Source organism: Hippocampus comes, unplaced genomic scaffold (genome assembly GCF_001891065.2).
Source record: "Hippocampus comes isolate QL1 unplaced genomic scaffold, H_comes_QL1_v1.1 scaffold261, whole genome shotgun sequence".
NCBI lineage: Eukaryota > Metazoa > Chordata > Actinopteri > Syngnathiformes > Syngnathidae > Hippocampus > Hippocampus comes.
This window is the reverse complement of record NW_017805824.1, coordinates 5414550-5433706: the sequence shown is the minus strand read 5'-3', so window position 1 is coordinate 5433706 and position 19157 is coordinate 5414550. Positions and strand designations below refer to the sequence as shown.

The 19157-nt window shown below is 40.7% G+C and overlaps 4 protein-coding genes across 7 annotated transcripts in view; 2 read left to right on the top strand and 2 right to left on the bottom strand.

Annotated features, from left to right (window-relative positions):
- LOC109525802 (zinc finger and SCAN domain-containing protein 2-like) overlaps positions 1–10288 on the bottom strand; it is a 16010-nt gene extending 5722 nt beyond the window's left edge. The window contains exon 1 of the mRNA XM_019886583.1: positions 10284–10288. The gene's annotated coding sequence lies outside the window, so the exon portion shown is untranslated. The remainder of the gene's footprint in view (positions 1–10283) is intronic.
- On the bottom strand, positions 501–8041 carry dnd1 (DND microRNA-mediated repression inhibitor 1). Of its 2 annotated transcripts, none has more exons than XM_019886585.1 (5): positions 7962–8041; positions 4934–5039; positions 4369–4694; positions 3095–3227; positions 501–1242 (listed from the first exon to the last, which is right to left on the bottom strand). In XM_019886585.1, exons 3-5 carry the CDS (start codon positions 4687–4689, stop codon positions 707–709), a joined length of 990 nt encoding a protein of 329 aa, XP_019742144.1. In that variant the 5' UTR covers positions 4690–4694; positions 4934–5039; positions 7962–8041; the 3' UTR covers positions 501–706. The 2 variants fall into 2 exon arrangements, with proteins under 2 accessions (XP_019742144.1, XP_019742143.1); XM_019886584.1 differs by lacking the exon at positions 7962–8041 and adding an exon at positions 7567–7949.
- LOC109525795 (gastrula zinc finger protein XlCGF26.1-like) lies at positions 9876–12986 on the top strand. 3 transcript variants are annotated; one of them, XM_019886573.1, is made up of 3 exons: positions 9876–10289; positions 11050–11708; positions 11877–12986. In XM_019886573.1, exons 2-3 carry the CDS (start codon positions 11090–11092, stop codon positions 12734–12736), a joined length of 1479 nt encoding a protein of 492 aa, XP_019742132.1. In that variant the 5' UTR covers positions 9876–10289; positions 11050–11089; the 3' UTR covers positions 12737–12986. The 3 variants fall into 3 exon arrangements, with proteins under 3 accessions (XP_019742132.1, XP_019742130.1, XP_019742131.1); XM_019886571.1 differs by having other exon boundaries at positions 11050–12986; XM_019886572.1 differs by lacking the exon at positions 9876–10289 and adding an exon at positions 10296–10424 and having other exon boundaries at positions 11050–12986.
- Positions 12987–15317: 2331 nt separating this feature from the next.
- On the top strand, positions 15318–18333 carry LOC109525798 (zinc finger protein OZF-like). Its single transcript, XM_019886576.1, has 2 exons — positions 15318–15862; positions 16776–18333. Exons 1-2 carry the CDS (start codon positions 15736–15738, stop codon positions 18131–18133), a joined length of 1485 nt encoding a protein of 494 aa, XP_019742135.1. The 5' UTR covers positions 15318–15735; the 3' UTR covers positions 18134–18333.
- Positions 18334–19157: the final 824 nt, after the last annotated feature.

Genomic DNA, 19157 nt, shown 5'->3' with positions numbered 1-19157 from the left:
ATATTTGCTCCATGTGCAGCACTTTGTATACAGGGTGGTTGTTTTAAAGTGCTCTATAAATACAGTTGAGTTTGCAATTTGTTTATAATAAACGAGTCTTTGTTCGTGTCTAGTCAGCTAAGCTAAGCAACTGGAGAAGCCTCAAAGTGAGGGGTGTCCACACTTGGACCTCAAGGGCTGATGTGCTGCCTGTTTTCCATCTCTCCCTGCTAATTCAAAGGATCAGCTCATCAACAAGCTCTGAAGAAGCAGGTTAATGATCCTAATCATTTGAATCAGGTGTGTTGTGACAGGGAGAGACGGAAAACAGCCAGGACATCGGCCCTTGATGCCCGAGTTCGAACACCGCTGTTCCAAGAGTGGTTTATACAGACACAAAGAGGTATTAATTACGCTTTTCTTCATTGAGATACTGTGTCAGTGCGTATATTACTAATTCGGGAAGAATGATTTGCATGTATGTTTTAACAAAGATGCCACCAATCCATTTTCTTTTCACATTTATACAGAAACAAGTCAAGCAATAAAACACGTGCAAGTATAAAACAAGTTCAACCAAGTGAAATTATTCCACTACAACTCGGAAATACTAATAATCATAAACATGCACAGGGTAACAAACCACAATCAACATTACATACCTCTTTTAAGAAAAGCACACAGCATGAACAAACGAGAACAAGGGCAGGATAGGCTCCAAACAGATTCAGCGAAGGAAGACCTTCAGACCAATCACAGACTTCAGAAGCTGCTGAGCTGCAGCCTCTCGAGCTCTCTCGATTGTGGTTGTGGCAGTGGGTCCCGGCAATATTCTAACTTCCCCTGGGAAGACTCCCAGGCCAAGGATACTCACCATAAAGGTTAAGTGGAGGAATTCATCAGGTCCATCACCGCTGCAGAAAAACTCAAATTGTGGCAGACCAATTCCACTCATTTCACAACACTTTTGAAGGAAAGTCACTGGAGAGGCTGACAATGCTGGAGACAGATGCTCATGAGAGGTTGACTTAGGGGCAACGGGTCCTCCCACAGCTCTGCAGAAATCAGCGGGAATCAATGAAGGGTTTTGTGGAGTAGGAGGAGGCTGGGCTAAAATCTTTGAGACGTTCGCCATGTTGGATGGAAGCTTCGGGGTTGAAGCCTTCAAGGATTTATATTTCTGAGGAAGGTGCAACTCATCTTTCACCTTTATTGGGTACTGCCACTGGACTGAGATGCGTATGCCAAAGCGCCTCAGGAATCCTAGTGACAAAAATATGCACATTAGTATGTTAGATTTAACAAAGCATGAATAGAAGATAAAATAAACTGGTTAAATTATTTCATTATCAGCGTTGCTGTCAGTGGGAGAAAAGAGACGATGATTCCGATATTGCTAACTGGTTGATAAAATTGTAGATTCACGGCATTAAAGTAGACAACCACAAATTGTATTTTCCATAATATTCCATCCATTCATTATCTGAACTGCTTCATCTCATTTTGAATTTTATACCTGGAACACGTTCCTCAAAAAACTGGGACAGGGGCAAGATACAACTGGGAAAGTTGACACAGCTGAGCCTTATGACAGGATATAAAAGGAGAATCCCCAAAAGGCTCGGCTCTTCACAAGCAAGGATGGGTGAGGTTCACCACTTGGTGAACAACTCCAAGAGAAGGCCTGGTGGGCTAACTGGTTTGACGATTTGAATAAGTGTTCAATGAACACCAAAGCTGTCTATCAGCAGTAATGAGCTCTTCTTTTCTTTTTTTTGAGGGGACTTCTAAGTAGGGCACAATATGATTGGCTGTTTGCAGAGTTAAGTTGGTGTCTGAAGTTAATTGCCTTAAATTAACTTATTTTCCCCTCCTTCTCACCAAGCACTGTGGAGGAGGAGGAAGAGGGCAGAGGGAGGGAGGTCCTATGAAAAAGACACTGTTAGTTACAATTCGATGCCTTTGCATTGTCCATCAACAAGCTTCTGGCATAATGTTGGCTGCATTTTTGACCATTCTTGCAGGCAGAACTAGTTGGGTTCATTTAAATTGTTTGGTTTAGGGTGCCATTATCGCAAAGCAAACTGCATTTCAGCAAAGATTCTGAGTTTATGGAGGAAAAATAAAACATCAAGCTTCCCAATCACTTTTCTGAATGTCGTTCCATCGCTATTGATTTTGACGACAGCAGCAGCATTATGTCAGACCTATCTTGAGCTGGAAGTGGTTGACGCCTGGCTGACGAAGAGTGTCTCAGGCCAGAAGCTTGACAATGTGTCTTGACGAAGGTGCATGTGAGAAGCGCCATGCTTGCTCCGAATAGTGACACTAAATACCATGTTGAACTGGACAAACTTGAGTTGAATACATGGATCGGCATTTGGAGTCCTGTCAATTTTTGCATCCACAGACGAGTGGGTTTTTCCATCGTGAGCAACATCAAAAATGAACACCATTCATGCCTCGTGAGAGCTTGCAAACCTGCAGGAATATCAGTCTCACCATAAAAATCTTGATGTGGATACGATTTGCACTGAATCTGAAACCATATTATTATTTTGTAGAAATAACTATTACTAAGACAATAGATGCACATTTTTATATTGCACCTGATACAGTTATGTTTCATATTCAGGTCTACTGCAGGCCACATGAGGAATTGGTGGAACAGAAATCGAAAAAAAAAAAAATTAAAAGTAGTATTTCTGATTTACCCTACACTTAATGAAAGTGGTTATGCTTCAGCTGCATGACGTTACAATTACAAATACAAAAAAAAAAAAACAAAGCCACATTTCTTTGAAAAAATACAGTGAGGGAAAGACTTAGGCCTACCTCAAATATTTTAGTTGAAAATAATGTGGTGTTTTTTCCTTCAGAGTGCAGAAGAATTGGATGTTTTGCTCTGTTAAACCCGGAAATTAGCCCGTCGTTTGTTTGTAGGTTCTTGATTTCACAAATTAATACACCATTGCGCTCATAGACGTGTGTTCCGAGTTCGAATTTAATGAAAATGTGCTCAAATGGCGCTTCTATCGCGAAAAGTTGTTGAGCCCATGTTAACTTCTGACCACAACTAGATGTCCATCTCCTGCAGCTGCAAAAGTTCACTCACCTTCCATTAGTACCCTCTTTGCCATAGAAGCCGCATAGTGAGATGAGAAGACGACTATGGCTGACACACCCTCTATTTCAGGTCCAGATTTCAGAGAAAGGCTCTCAACCCCTTCTACCATTTCGTGAAGTACCTGGTCGTCAGAAAAATTGTAGAAAAGATTATACAGTACATCCATCTGAACTGATATATCCTCACGATGGCCGCGGACGTGCTGGAGCCGAGCCTAGCTGATTTCGGACAGTAGGCGGGGTAAACCCTGAACTGGTTGCCAGCCAATCGCAGGGCACACAATCACACCGATGGATTGTGATTGGATTTTGTTGTAGGGGAAAGAAAACCCCAGACTCTTTAGTGTTCAAGTAGATACAATTTTGTGGCTGAAACACGTAAGGACATTTCGGCATTCCATTTGTGGTATTTTATTGACAGTTGATTTTGGAGTGGTTTCAGCACACTCAACGGACATGCCCACAATATTAGCGCGGCGTGATTTTTCACAATTTTGAAGCCACATTTTATAGACTTGGCCACGTTTTCAATCACTTGGATTTTGGTGTGTTTTTAACATTAGTCTTTTAACTGGTGCATCAATTCAAAATTCCATTTTTATTTTCACTTTACAGGGACTTTAAGTGCTTTTTTTCATCTGTATTTACATATTGTAAACTGAAGACCTACAATCCAACTATCTTGTTGCGCCTATTGGCTTGTCCACGTCGGGGTCACTATCAAAAAGTGGTGTCAAAGTCATTTTTGTTTCAGGCCGCATTGTAGTTACAGTTTCCCACAGAGGGCTGTTAGGAGTGTGAAACCATATGCATGTCTCATGGTCTCATCACAACAAATTGATGGAGAACTAGTTTTGAAATCAGAAGTTAAGGACACAAGTTCTTCAAGTCGTTCAACTGCAATATTGCAACATTATTACTACATGAATTTGAAATTTTAGTACACATTTTAGTCAGGATCGTGGAAGTTGACACACATGATTTGGTTTCATTGGCTACATAAAATGATCTGAATGTGCCATAGAAAGTAACTCACATGATTTGTTTGACACAGTTTTTATGCAGAATGCCCTTCCTGACGCAAGTCACCTATTTTTTTAAATGTATTTATTTTGCAGATTGGAGACCGGAAGTTGCTAGCATTGGGACAATGGCTGAGACTCAAACGCACAAAAGGTATGGCCCACTAGTCTACCAGTGCCAACAACACAGCCATGCACAGTACATATTATCATACAAAGGGGGTTAAGACAACTGCAGTACCTTCAGTAGCTCATCTTGCTTGAAGGTGGCTGGTAAATTTGTGAGGTAGACGTGCCTCTTCTCAGTGCTAAGGCATACAATTAAATGCGCACCTGGCAAAAGCATGTGACCATGTAGCTGGCGAATAGCATTTTTAGCCACATCTGCAGAGCCATATTTGGCATAAGCAAATCCACGGTTTTGTCCGCTGAAGTTCATCATGAGTCGAAACTCCCACAGTGGCCCCACCGAGCTGAAGAGAGGAATCAGCAAGTCCTCGTAGACGTCTTGTGGGATGTTGTTGATGAAAACCTCACAGTTTATTCCAGGGGCTGGCCCCATCCATACTTTGAAAGCAATGAAGAGAAAGAGAAAATAGGTGCAGTTCACTATAATTAAATATTGCGCACATGAAGTCCTTGCAATAATATCTGCATGAAATTATGTTGTAAATAGGGTAAAAAACTGCTCAGCTTGCTAAATTTGCCACCCCAATGCAAATTCAAGAAGTGAATTGGGATTTAGAGGGCACTGCCAATTTAATTCTGAATTCCGTACAGCCCAGGTGTATAGAGCCCATTCTCACCCTCAGGTGGTCCTCCATATTTCCGCTGGCCATTAACTTGAGTGACCTTTGTCTTGGTTGTTTTAAGCCAGGTTTCCCGTGCCTGCAAACGCTCAACATTCAGCACCTAAGAAGAAACCAAGAAGATACTCCATAGTGAAAATTAACCTCCTTTGTAAATCAAAAGTGTTCATTTGAGAATAACGCACTAAATAGATATAAAGGTACATTAGGTGTGAATGTGCAACAACAGGCATTTGTTTTTGTTTTTTTTTAAAAACATCTGTTCCCATCTCAGGTGTGGAGATTCCTTTAGTGATGTAACAAAGTCATTCTCAGGAGTTACAACTCTTACAACTGCTATGCTATTATAAAACGCTGCTATGAATTATGAGAACAGACATTGGAAACAAAACACGAGAAATGACAAAAACCTGCAACAAAAAATTGTTACTTCCACTCAGCTTGTCTGTCCTTTCAGTGTGGATAGAGAGCATGTAACTTCAGATCACTTTTGGAATTCACAAAAGTAGTTGTTTTTGTTGAGGCACAGATGAACGTTGCACTTTGCACATTGTTACACAGTCTGGCCCTTATACATGCGAATGAAGACGTCGAAAAATGTAATGACTTTGGAAAAGAGCAGAGATTTTTATCTATTCAACATGTCCACACAGTTCCATCCATAAATGTCACAAACAAGCTGAAACTTTAGAAAATAATTATTTTCACCTGGTTTAAAAGTGTATTCCTCGTCACTGTCCCCACTATCACTGAGACATCTGTCCACAGGAGGAGCCCAACTCCGAGGTCCTCCTGCTCATAATGTCAGCCTCGAATGGCCATCGTCAATGGATGCTACAGCTTCTTGTTTACTTACAAACTTAGTTTGTGGCAGACGTGTGCACATTTTGAGCGTGACGTCTCTGATCCACTGGTGAAAGGACACTTTGATTCTCTACAACCGCTTCAAACAACAAAGCGTATGCAGGAAAAGTGGCTAAGTTTGCATGACTGTCCAGGTTTTATGTTATGTGTTGTGTTAAATTATTTTGTTACTTTATGCCATAAAGTTTATGGTAACTGTTGATGTTATGTTTATGTTAAGAAACCAAGCTTGGGACTACCGCTGAAAACTAGCATTTATGCTAAGTCCGGCGCATTTACACTGTTTATTCTTGTGTTGATTAATGTGCACTGTGCCAATGAAATAAATAAACAAACAAATATATAATCAACGTGTCCTTCAATTCACATCATTTCTCTCAATTTTTGTCATGGGAAAATTCATATTGCTCCTAGTGTACCCAATTGGCTTGAGTTGACACCGCTGAAGAAACTAATGTCTCGTGCGCCAGTCACACAATCATCATTGAACTTCCTCTGGTGTGTCACATCGCCCCGTGTGTGTTATGCAGCCAACTGGGTGCCTGTATTGTGATCAGCTACATCAACAGCCTAGAACTTCATTGATTGAGTTAATGCCACGCGATAGACTGAAAACCCTTTACCGGTACATTACAAATGATGCAATGGACACCCCTGTTTAAAAGCGTTAATTTTAATACTGTGATACCACAATATTTTTAGTCACAGTTATCATACCATCAGAATCTAGTTGTGTCTATTGGGGACGCTTGCTTTTGAGAGCTTTGGTTTGGAGATGGACTTATCTGGTCCGAAATCTTCCATTTCTTTCTCCAGATAAAGTGTTTTGTTGATTTGGCATAGCGTTTTGTTGATTTGGCATTCGGATTTGGCCATTATCTTATGCAATTATGAAAGAGCTCACCATATTTGGTTGGATATTCCTTTCAACTGGCAGGAAAAAAATTATTTGTTGAGTTAGGGAATTTCATATCACCTGTATAGTGCTCACAATTACTAGTTGCTGGTATTATAATATTGCAAAAACAACAACAAAAACAATTAGTACTACACCACTGCAACTAATTTTAAGTTATTATAAAATATATCAAGTCTGCAAATGTTTGCACTATCTGCAGATTAGAAATTGTAAAGAGCAGCAACCACGCCGCGAAATGTAGCTTTTTATTGGTCCAAAACATTTGATATGTTTCTAACTACAGTCGTATCTATGTGCCCCAGTTGGTTCAAATTGTGTTCAGTTAAAAAAAGTAACAACATGCAAAACAACAACAACAACAAAAGTAACAAAATGCAACAAAAATCGCTTCTGTTCTTATATTAGCCACTAAAACGCGTATTAAGGATGAAGCTAACACCTTAATTTGTTTAAATTAGCTCACCATCGTTTAACACTAATTGCGGGGCATTCAATTTAGTAATTAGTCACGTTGTAAATACTAAAGTGTTGAATCAACTCTGAGAGAGCCGACAATAGCACAGTATGCAATTAAATAGTGCGCCACAAACGCGCCGGAGTTTGGTAAATGGGAAAAACACCGAAAGTTTGTAAATATTAAACTCTACGGAAGCATATCATCCTTGCAAGACACTTCACAAATGAGTAGCAAGCGTAGTGTTTTCGTAAATAGGCCTAAACGACGCCGTACTCGTTCATTTGCGAATGCTGGCCAACTAATTAAGTACAATTACGCGTTGAGGCAACGGCACGCAAAAGACGCACATGCAAGAGGACTGTCGTAAAGGGGGATTTTTAAAAAAAATACCTGGATCTGGTTATCCATCTTTTACGGTGATTTATGTCCAGCTAATCGCGACGCCTGCCAGGCCCGAGGTGGTGTTGTGAGGCCAATCTCCGCTCGTAACGGTGGAGTCAAGATAGCGCCACCCCAAAAAGCGACTTGCAGATCTCAGGTCGCATTATGGATAAAGGTACTTTTTTGGGCTTATCAAACAATATTCAAAACTTGGAGGGAACGACGAAAAAACTGTGGCTTGGACCATTTCGACCGCTGGAAAGTTGGTGTTTATATATTGATTTTTTTGAACGTGCACAGCCAGTGTCGTTTCCAACTTAGTACACTGAGCGTTTTCTGCTGGGGTACTACAGTTAAGCTTAGTCAAGTGCTTAATGACATTTTGCTGGATGTGTGCACCGTACCTGAACCGAAGAGCGACTTTGGGGCGTGAGGAAGACAGAGGAAGGCTCTCTTCAGTGAGGGAGGAAAGGGGCTGGAAGGAAGGAGGTTCTAAATGACCGGCTGCGTTGCGCTACTTAGTTGCCGGGAAACGTAATGTTTCTGTAAATAGCTAGTTTTGAATGCGTGCTACGGTTCAACTGGATTCCATATTTACTGATTTCCGATTCCAGTTGTAGCCGTTTGGGAAATGTCAATGCAGTCATTTTGTGTTTCTTAACCTTACTCAACCGGCCAGGATGGTCAATTTTTCACTAACAGGTTCAATTCATGTATTTTTTTTAAATCAGGCCAATTATAATAACTTGCATTTTCAATTATATCAATTTGTTTTGGAGAAAGCACAACAAAAATTGCGACTTTAAAACCATCCATCCATTTTCTGATCCGCTTATCCTTACAAGGGTCATGGGGCATGCTGGAGTCTAGCCCAGCTGTCTTTGGGCAGTAGGCGGGGGACACTCTGAACCGGTTGCGAGCCAATCGCAAGGCACACAGAGAGGAACAATCATCCGCGCTCACAATCACACTAAGGGACAATTTAGAGTGTTCCATTAACCTGCCATGCATGTTTTTAGAATGTAGGAGGAAACCGGAGTACCAGGAGAAAACCCACGTAGGCACAGGAACAACATGCAAAGTCCACACAGGAAGGCCGGAGCTGGAATCGAGTCCAGTACCTCTGCACTGTGAGGTCGATGCGCTAACCACTGGACCACCAGGCCGCCCGACTTTAAAACCAACCCAGGGAATAAGCAAAATGGACCAACCCCCTCCCTCCATGTGGTGGAAGTCACGGGAGGAACCACAGACTATTTGTGGTGGAAGTCACGGGAGGAACCACAGACTATTTGTCCATTCAAAATCATTGTAAATATATCGACAATATTTTCTAAATCGCTGGGTCAAACGGCCCCGTGGACATCTCTACTTAGGCCCACTTCAACCTATCAAGCCTATACTGTATTCAGCTTAGGTGCAGTTTCTGTCACGCCTCTCTGTTTTCATCGCAGCGGTTTATCTGAAATTGACTCAGCCAACTCGCACTACAACACCGCTGCATCTCTGGGTGGATACAATATAAAGTGTTCACCCTGCTACGGTTGCATAGATGATGTGCGACCGTGACAGGGATGACCAGAGACGGTGCCTAGGACGTGACCTCCTCAGTCGCACCTGCTGGTGCTTCTGGCTGCCTGACTGGTGGTGGTGAACGTGGCCAGTGGCGAGCATGGAGCTTCTGTGGAAAGTTAATTCTGTCTCAACAAGCCACGAGAGCTAGTGGAAGCTAACAGCCATGGCTGCCTGCTTCTCTGCCGTAACAAAAATTTGGCTTCACTAAATGTCCAAAACTACAACCAATCCCCACCAAAATTGATATACGTATTCCTACTATTGTCCGCTTGATTTTGTGGAGGGGAGAGTGACGTTTCCTCACAGCAGCTCATATTCACATTTGACCTCTATGAATCCAAATTATCGAGCAGATCGTTTTTATTTTACACAGGTTGAATTGAACAAGAGGATTGTGAAATTTGAATTTTTGTTGCAATCAATCACCGTTTTAGACACGAGGTGACAGAAGAAACTTACAAATCAAGCCAGGAAAGAATACAATGCTTGTCTCCCCAAATTTACAAGCCTAATGTATGGGGGTTGAAATCATTTAGGCTGTAACAACATTAACGACAATACATTCACAGACAATGTAATAATACAATACTCGAGGTTTGACCAAGTGGGGTTGCCGAAGTTACAAGCCTAATGTATGGGGTTGAACTCTATTAGGCTGTAACAACATTACGACAATACATTCACACACAATGCAATAATACAATCCACGAAGTTTGACCAAGTGTGTTTGCCGTAGTCGTACTTCCGCTTCAGCTAGATTGATGACGTTTTTTTTTTTCCCACTTAATCACACGAAGTACCCTAAGTAATGATTCCCGAATTGGTACTGAATGTCTTTTAGCCTCGACGCAGTTCGCCTGTCACGACTTTATTGCATTAAAACATTAATAACTAAAATCTTCGTGATCGTGTAAATTCGTCTCATAGCACGTTACAGTTTCTCGACCTAGCTTAGCTGAGCTGAGTTTTGCTCAGATAACCAAGAAATGCGTTTGTTATCAATGAATAGCTAAGCAGGGATCAAGTGTGAGTATAAAGTGTTGTGATTTTAGTGTGAAAAAGATGTAAAAGAAGCGTACGGGGAGGACGTTTTTTTTTTCATCATCGGCAACTGGTCGCTGTCTTTCAAGCAGCCTCAACTTGTGTTACACGGCTAGGTTAGTATACTTATTCCTCTCAAAATGATCCAAACTACGGCATTACATCTGTTGTAACATTAATACCCACTAGTCTATACGTTGGGGATCTGATGGGGTGTCACCAACATTGAACACGGTTTTGATCAGAAAGAGGTAATTGTGGGTCAGCATGAACTGAAATTTCCAGACCCCCCCTGTCAGTGGTGTTTTCTCTACATTCCACTCTGCATTATCCCCCGATGCTGCATTTTTTCTGGTGTTGATTCTGAATCTGTCCTCGTTTTTTTTTTTTTTTTTTTTTGTTATTTCAGAAGTGCGTCTCACACTGGTCGCCCTTCATCTCAATTAGTATCCAAGAATTAGCATCATTTGGTTGGTAGTTCAGAGATAGTGCTAAGAGAATTGTCAACGATCCCTCTTTCTGTCTTCTCCCAACTTGTGAAATATTATAGGAGAAGATTTGTTGCTATTTTGTTGGAGGAAAGGGGTTGTACAAAGTAATAACACCAAGGGTGGTAAACAGTAATTGTGGCACACTTGATTTGATGTAAAAATAATTATTCATTCGTATGGGAATTTTTTTAAATTGAATAAATTAAATTGAATTAAAGGTTTAATTTTCCTCTTTTAAAAATGGTCCTGTTGTCTAGGGAAAAAAACTAAAAGAACTAAAATAATTAGCGGCTAAAAAACACTTCTTAACCAGGGTTGCCAGTAGTTGTCTGCTCGACTTTACTAAACCATGTGTGTTTGTCTTCTTGTTTCCTGCAAACATCAGTGAAGATCATCAGCCTGAGCAGCAGAAGTGGTGCTCAAGAATGGAGAGGCAGCTGAAGGAGCCCAACCCCATGAAAGAGGAAGAGCGACTGGAGCCCTTTTTCCACATTAAAGTGGAAGAGGAGCCAAAGTCCCCACACATTAAAGAAGAAGAGCAAGAGGATGATATCACCAAGTTTTTGTTGACCGATGACATTGTAAAGAGTGAAGAAGGTAATGATAACCACTGTGAGGGATCCCAATTCGAGAGCTTCTTGGCTCCAGTCTCAGATAGTGACAACATAACATCACACTCTTCTGATACCGATGATGATGATGAACAACACTCTCTTGGTGATATGGCATGTCGCACTGACAACAAACGTGTGAAATGTTCTCAGTGTGACAAAACATTTTTCAACAAGTCATCGTTGAAAATGCACGCAAGAACGCACACAGGTGAAAAACCTTTTGCCTGCTTAGTTTGTGGAAAAAAATTCACCCAAAAAGGACAGGTAATAGCACACAGTAGAACACACACTGGAGAGAAGCCTTTTGCATGCTTAGTTTGTGATAAAAGATTCTCGAGAAAGGGAGATTTAAGAACACACAAAAGAACACACACTGGGGAGAAACCTTTTGTCTGCTTGGTTTGTGGTAAATGTTTCTCTAAAAAGACAAATTTAACAACTCACAAAAGAACACACACTGGGGAGAAGCCTTTTGCCTGCTCAGTATGTGGTCTTAGATTCACTCAAAAGACAAATTTAACAACACACACAAAATCACATGCTGGAGAAAAACCTTTTGCTTGCTTAGTTTGTGGAAAAACATTCTATGCAAAGACAAATTTAACAACGCATACAAGAATACATGCTGGAGAGAAGCCTTTTGCTTGCTCAGTTTGTGATAAAAGATTCTGCTCAAAGACAAATTTAGCAGCCCACACAAGAACACACACAGGAGAGAAACCTTTTGCCTGCTCAGTTTGTGGTAAAAGCTTCTCGAGAAAGACTCATTTAGCAGCGCACACACGAACACACACTGGAGAAAAACCCTTTGCCTGCTCAGTTTGCAGCATAAGTTTCAGTGTCCGTTCAACATTGGTTCAACACATGGGAACGCACACTGGGCAGAAAACGTTTGCCTGTTCATTTTGCGGGAAAAGTTTCACGCGTAAGGAAAAATTGAATATACATGAAAGAACACACACTGTAGAAAGCCCTTTGTCTTTTTCAGTTAGCGGTGAAAGCTTCACAGAAAAGGCATGTTTAACAGCATGCACAAGTATACATGCGAGAGAGAAACATTTTGCCTGCTTAATTTGCGGTAAAACATTCACACGTAAAGAAAAATTGAATATACACACAAGAACACATACAGGAGAAAAACCTTTTGCCTGCTCAGTCTGCAGTAAAACATTCACACGTAAGGAAAAACTGAACATGCACACAAGAACCCACACCGGAGAAAAGCCTTTTGCCTGTTTAGTTTGTGGTAAAAGATTCTCTAAAAAGACAAGTTTGACAACACACACTAGAACACACGGTGGTGAGAAACCATTCAGTTGCAGTGTTTGTGAGTTAAGGTTTAATGAAACACGTCAACTTAAGAAACACAAGTGTGCTGGTGAGAAGAGCAGCAGCTATGAAGCTGCAGAAGAAACTGGGGCTGTGATGGGCATTCTTGACTCATTTTCTACTCCCTAATCACTGTATGGAGATGTTTGTACAGTGGGCTATGGACTGTAGATGGCTCATTTGTCAAATGTGTTGATAGCGTGTTAGGGATTTTTTTTCTTCTTTTTTCTTTCTACAGTACACACACTGTACAACTGAATCACACGGAGAAGCACAGTAGTAAGATGTTTGTTGTTGTTCTGCCAAGTTATCAAAACGGGTGTTGTACATACTTGACAATAAAACTTCTTTTCTTTCTTCTTTCTTTTGTATTTATGTACATTTCAGTGTATGTACTTTTTTTTAAGATGAGTCTGTACGTCAGCCTTTGTACACAAGTAACAGTTGGATTCAGCTTTTAGGATTCATGCCCGTAGAGTGTGGCTGAAGGAGGACACAGTAAAAAGGTGACTGTTAGCTATTCATTTGGCCAAAGCTGAATAAAGGGAGTCTCTACGTATCCTTCAAATAAATATGAATTTGTGACTTATTGCCTGACAAAGAGTGACTTTCGACGCTGCATTGGTGGCAGCTGTAATTTGGGTGCATCTCCTGGCATTTGGAGCTGTTGTCTCTTTCTAGCCAGCCCTGCAAGATGGCTATCTGAACTCGTTCTCTGGAGCAGCATGTTGGGAAGACTAACATGACTCGTGATCTATTCAAAGCCATTTCAGACGTCCCCCATGGGGGGAAAAACTCACACTGGGAGCCACAAAACCCTTTTGACAGCAAGTGAGAATAGCACTGTGTATGTTTTTTTCACCTGTTTGTGTTGAAAACCATAGTGTATTGTGTTGATGAAATCAATAAGCTGCTTCAGGGAGCACAAAAATGTGTCGAAACATAGCGCTACACAATTGTATTTCTGCATAGACACGTTGCCAAACACAATACCTGCTAACCATGCTAGTATGTGTTAGAAGCAAATCTTACAGCCAAAGCCACCCCTGGATACTGTAACCCCCCCCCCCCACACACACACACACACACACATTATTAGTGGTCAACAACAGCCAGTCTCAGAATAGGACAAAAGGCCTTTTTTTCACTCTGATGTTTCTTGTTTGTAATATATCGTCACCTTACTAAAAAAAAATTTCCCAGTTTTTCACCAAACATGAAAAACTGAACCTCATACTGATTGTTATACTAATTAATAAGGGGCGGAATTGAATGATATGTCTAAGGGCGTAGCCAATATTAGCAGCAGAGCGGGCCTACATCAAGCGATGTTAAGGCAAAAAAAATCAAGATATGACTTAAAGTTAACCATTGTTTTAAGGGGATGACGATATTCAAAATCTGATTAATATATTTAACGTGGTGATATATTACCGTTATTGAATTATGGCGGAAGTAACGCAACAGCACACAGTGTGTCACCTGCATCTTGTCAAAGGTACAAGGAGTGCACAGTAGTGAGTCGCGTCTTGATAGTTCGGATAAATGCACAACAGAAAAGAGAGAGCGTCAAGGTTTCTCTTATAGTGATATGTGGTACGCTCAAATAGTTCCATCGATCGTTGGGAGCCTACTTTTGTTAAAGTGACATGTGCCTTCGTTAAGGTGAAGTTTGTTGACCAAATCTTTTCCGTGTTTAATTCTTTTGCAAATGCTCCCCCGTTTTCTGAAGTTGAGCCATGGTTTGTTGTTACTCATTGCTCAGTGTCTTGGTTCTAGACCAGGGGTGTCAAACTCATTTCACATGGTGGGCCACATACGGCCTGGGTAGATGTCAAGTGGGCCGGACCATTAAAATGATACCATACTTTGCTAGAAATAACCAAAACAATATGTCTTTCCTTTGTTTTGGTATAAAGAAGCACAAGAACATTAGGAAAATGTTGAAATTAAATGAACATATCTTTTACAAAACATTTCGTGAAGCACCTTACATTTCCTTCGACAAATGTGCAATTTACTTTTATCATTCACATATATGCATTGCAACTGATCCCACTGATTGTACAAACTTTAACAAGCAATTGGTTTTGAAAAATATAGTAATGCACTTTAAGATTAAACGAGATTTATAAAGAAAGGAAGTTTTAAACCATTTACACGTGCATATAAAATCTAAATGTAATCCCTGCCTACACCTTACAAACTAAGGAGTGTGCTATTAAATGTGTAAATGTGAGAGTGCTATTGATAGCGTCTGCTGTCATGGGTCTGTCTCAGTGATGGACTGAGGCTGCTGTTGTCTTCTTCTCTGATCAAAACAGTGTCCCCTAGCGGATACGCAATGAATTGCACCTTATTAAAAATATTTATTCTATGTCTTTTATGCATTTTCTTCACTTTTAAATTATCCTGTGGGGCCTGATTGAACGGCCCGCGGACCGTATGTTTGACACCACTGCTTTACATAATCATCTCGCGGGCCGGATTAAAGTCCTTTGCGGGCCGGATCCAGCCCGCGGGCCGTACGTTTGACACCAGTGTTCTAGACAGAGCAATGAGATGCCATTTTCAGTCAACAGTAAGTGGCAAAATGGGCGTTTTCCCGAGATGGACTAAAACCGGTAGATTTTTCTGCTTAACTCATTCCAACAAACGCAAATTTAAGCAGAATGCCCGAAGTCAGATGGGATAGGCTCCAAATAAGCGTACTCTAAATGGATGGGTTGTGTTTTTTGTTAACGTAACGTGATGGATGTTTGATTAGTGTCCGTGGCGAGAAGTTTGTCCTCGTGGTGTACCGTACGACGTTCGCTACCGATTCACTTCCGTGTACATTTTTGCGAGCACTTCGCGTTTTACGAAATTAATCGTCCCGAATCATTAATAAATTTACTTAAACATCGACGTAGAATTTTATCGTTCTGCTTTACTGGAATAAAACATCTTCAATTAAATGTTTGTTTTCGGCTAAACTCGTCTCGATGCACGTTGCGTAAGACTCTTGTCGTAGCCTACCTTAACTTAGCTTTGTTTGCTAGTCACTAACAAAGAGAAACATTTCATAGTAACACATCGCCAAGAACAAATTAAGTGTGAGTGTAAAGTGTTTAGATTACTGTCAGAAAATGTGTGCAAAAGCTGTAAAAGAAGAGTCCGTGGAGGAACTTTGTTGGGCAAAAGAAGAACCTGAGCCACAACGTCAACTACTGGACGGCGTTTGCGACAAGCTTGAAAATGTGTTACACAGAGCAGGTTTGTTCACTTATTATTCTCGCTTGTTTTTTGATTAGGTTACCCCAGGTGGAATTGAGTCACATATACCAGTCATAAATCCGTACGGCACTATGGCAATAATCAAGCGTGTCAATTGAATTATGGGTGAGCGTCGCCTGGCTGCGCCAGGGACCACCGAGGCCGGTCAATTTTGTTGGATCAATTAAAAAAACAAACAAAGCAAAAACAAGATTTGCGGTGGTACTAAAACGCTTAAGTAGATTGTCAGGTACCCGTGCTTTGCTTGGATGTTTAGAATCATTTCTTCATTTCTGAAGACGTTTTACAATTGAAACAGATATGTGTACTCTATTCCTCAGTGAAAGTGAAACCAGCGTTAACAACTGAAGTTGTTCTCCATACTTTTACAAGTTATACATGTTCCAAAGTAATTTGATATTATTATTTTGTTTTAATTTTTTTGCACAACATCTATTGACACGTAAATGCACACATGTTGCAATAAGTAGTTTAGTTTTCGAGACAACATATAATAAAGCCAATTTGTGGTTTATTTAACATGTCTGTCTTTTGTTATGCAAAATTTGGCATTATTTAAAAATGTGAAATATTTTTGTTCTTCTACTTTCTTCTTTCATAACTTTGCTGCTGTAAATTGGGAATTTCTCCATTGTGAGACAAATAAAGGTTTTCTTATTCTTATTCTTATTATTTAATAATATTAGTCGATTAATTGATGGATTAATTAGTCGAATACTTGATTGTAAAGATATTTGAAAGCTTAGTTTGAGTTTTAAATGTACTTTTAGTGCACATGCTCTCCGGCTGCCAGGATAATACATATTTAAATTTTTAAAAGGGGATATATGATAGATTTAAAAAAGATTTGACATAACTACACCATGTGTCTTTGTCTTCTTGTGTTCTGCAGTCATCAGTGAAAAATATCATCGTCCTGAACAACAGTGCCCTGAATCCCTTTACAATAAGGAAGAAGAGAAGATAGAGCCTCTCCAAGTTAAAGAGGACGAGGAGCCAGAGCCTCTGTACATTAAAGATGAAGTGGTGGAGGTAGAGGTGGAGACCTTCACGAAGTTGCCATTCATTTTTGCACCTTCAAAGAGCGAAGAAGATGAAGATGAAGGTCAAAGTGAGGGAAGCAGAGAGTTTAATCCTTCAAGCAGTTGCTCAAGTCAATACCGGACAACAGAAAGTGAAGGATACCACTTTGGAGAAACAGAAGCACACAGCCTCTTCGCACCACTATCAGACAGTGACGACATATTGTCAAACACTCCTGATGCTGATGGTGATGAACAGTGTGAAGACGATATGAAATGTCACACTGACAGCAAGCCCTGGGAATGTTCTCAATGTGATAAAAGGTTTTCCAATAAGTCCTCGTTGGAAACACACATGAGAACGCACACCGGGGAGAAGCCTTTTGCCTGCTCAGTCTGCAACTTAGCTTTCAGTGCTCGCTCAGGATTAATTCAACACACAAAAACACACAATGGGGAGCGTTCTTTTGTATGTTCAGTTTGTGGTAAGGGATTCCTTTTAAAAGAAAGTTTAATCAGGCACACAAGAACACACACTGGAGAAAAACCTTTTGCATGCTCAGTTTGTGGTCAAAGATTCTCTCAAAGGGGCAATTTAGGAACACACATGAGAACACACACTGGGGAGAATTCTTTTGCCTGCTCAGTTTGCGGTAAGGGTTTCTCTTTAAAGGAAAGTTTAATACGGCACACAAGAACCCACACTGGAGAGAAACCGTTTGCCTGTTCAGTTTGTGGCCAAAGATTCTCTCTTCGGGGTAACTTAAGAACACACTCAAGAACACACACTGAGGAGAATTCCTTTGCCTGTTTATTTTGTGGTAAAAGCTTCTCTTTAAAGGAAAGTTTAACACGGCACACAAGAACACACACTGGAGAAAAACCGTTTGCCTGTTCAGTTTGTGGTAAACGATTTTCTCAAAGGGGAAACTTAAGAACACATACAAAAACACACACTGAGGAGAATTGTTTTGTCTGCTCAGTTTGCGGTAAGGGTTTCTCTCTAAAGGAAAGTTTAACAAGGCACACAAGAACACACACTGGGGAGAAACCTTTTGCCTGTTCATTTTGTGGTCAAAAATTCGCTCAAAGGGGAAACTTAGGCACACATGTAAGAAAACACACTGGGGAGAAACCATTTCTTTGCAGTGTACGTGCTGAAAGTTTTTCTTCTAGTAAGTATGTTAAGACACACAAGTGTACTGTTGAGAATAGCAGCGATCAATGAAGCTTTAAATAAACTGTGAAAAAAATGATTCTTTGTGGTCAGATGTAAAAATGTATATTTAATCTTGAGCAAAATGAGCCAGTGGTTTTGATGACAATGTGAAAACATTAAGCCAAAAAAATCCATATGTGACTGAAACATCATGTGTCCTGTACTCCATCTGTAGGAGTGATTGATACTTAAATTATTGCACTTGTGGTCAAACATTTAACTCAACATGGGCATAAATGTCATATTCCTGTTGGTCCCTTCTTTTTCCAGGATGGGATAATTGTTCAAACGCCTTTAAAAGTATTGGAGCGGCAAGGTCAATTGCTCTATTTTTGTTGTATACTTAAGACACTTGGGTTTCAAATAAAGAATGTCAATGAGGCAAGAGGTCAGAATTCCGCTTTTTATATCATGCAACTGTAGACACAGTGGCGGTTCTAGATCAGTTTCACTGAGGGGGCCGGGCTGGGGCCGGGGGTTTTGATGGAGGGGCACATTCAACCCAGGGCTAAAAAGACAGATTCGAAATATTATTTGACTTTTTATTTCATCAAACTTTCAAAGCATTGTAGTCATAACATTACAGTGATGAGAAAAAAACAGTATTAGGAGGGCTAAAATATCTGCAAGCGTAACAATACGCCGAGTCCATCTGTTGAGAATATTCAAGCCAGGGGTGGATATGGTACCAGCCTGCCTTGAAGCTCCTTCTCCTGTCCCCCATCAGGGTCCTGGGAAACTGTTTTAGCTCTGGCTGCATTGGCGGGTCCTCTTTACATCTACTGATGTCTGTGGACAAAGACAAACCAAATAAATGTAAACACAAGTTCTGCATGGACACAGCATATACACTAACCCGGTACACTTAGATTGCTGAGGCACTCAGACATATACAAGTGTCTAAAACAGTGGTGTCAAACATACGGCCCGCGGGGCGGATCCGGCCCGCAAAGGAGTTTAATCCGGCCCGCGAGATGATTATGTAAAGCAGGGGTGTCAAACATACGGCCCAGCCCCGCGGCAGGACGCGCCA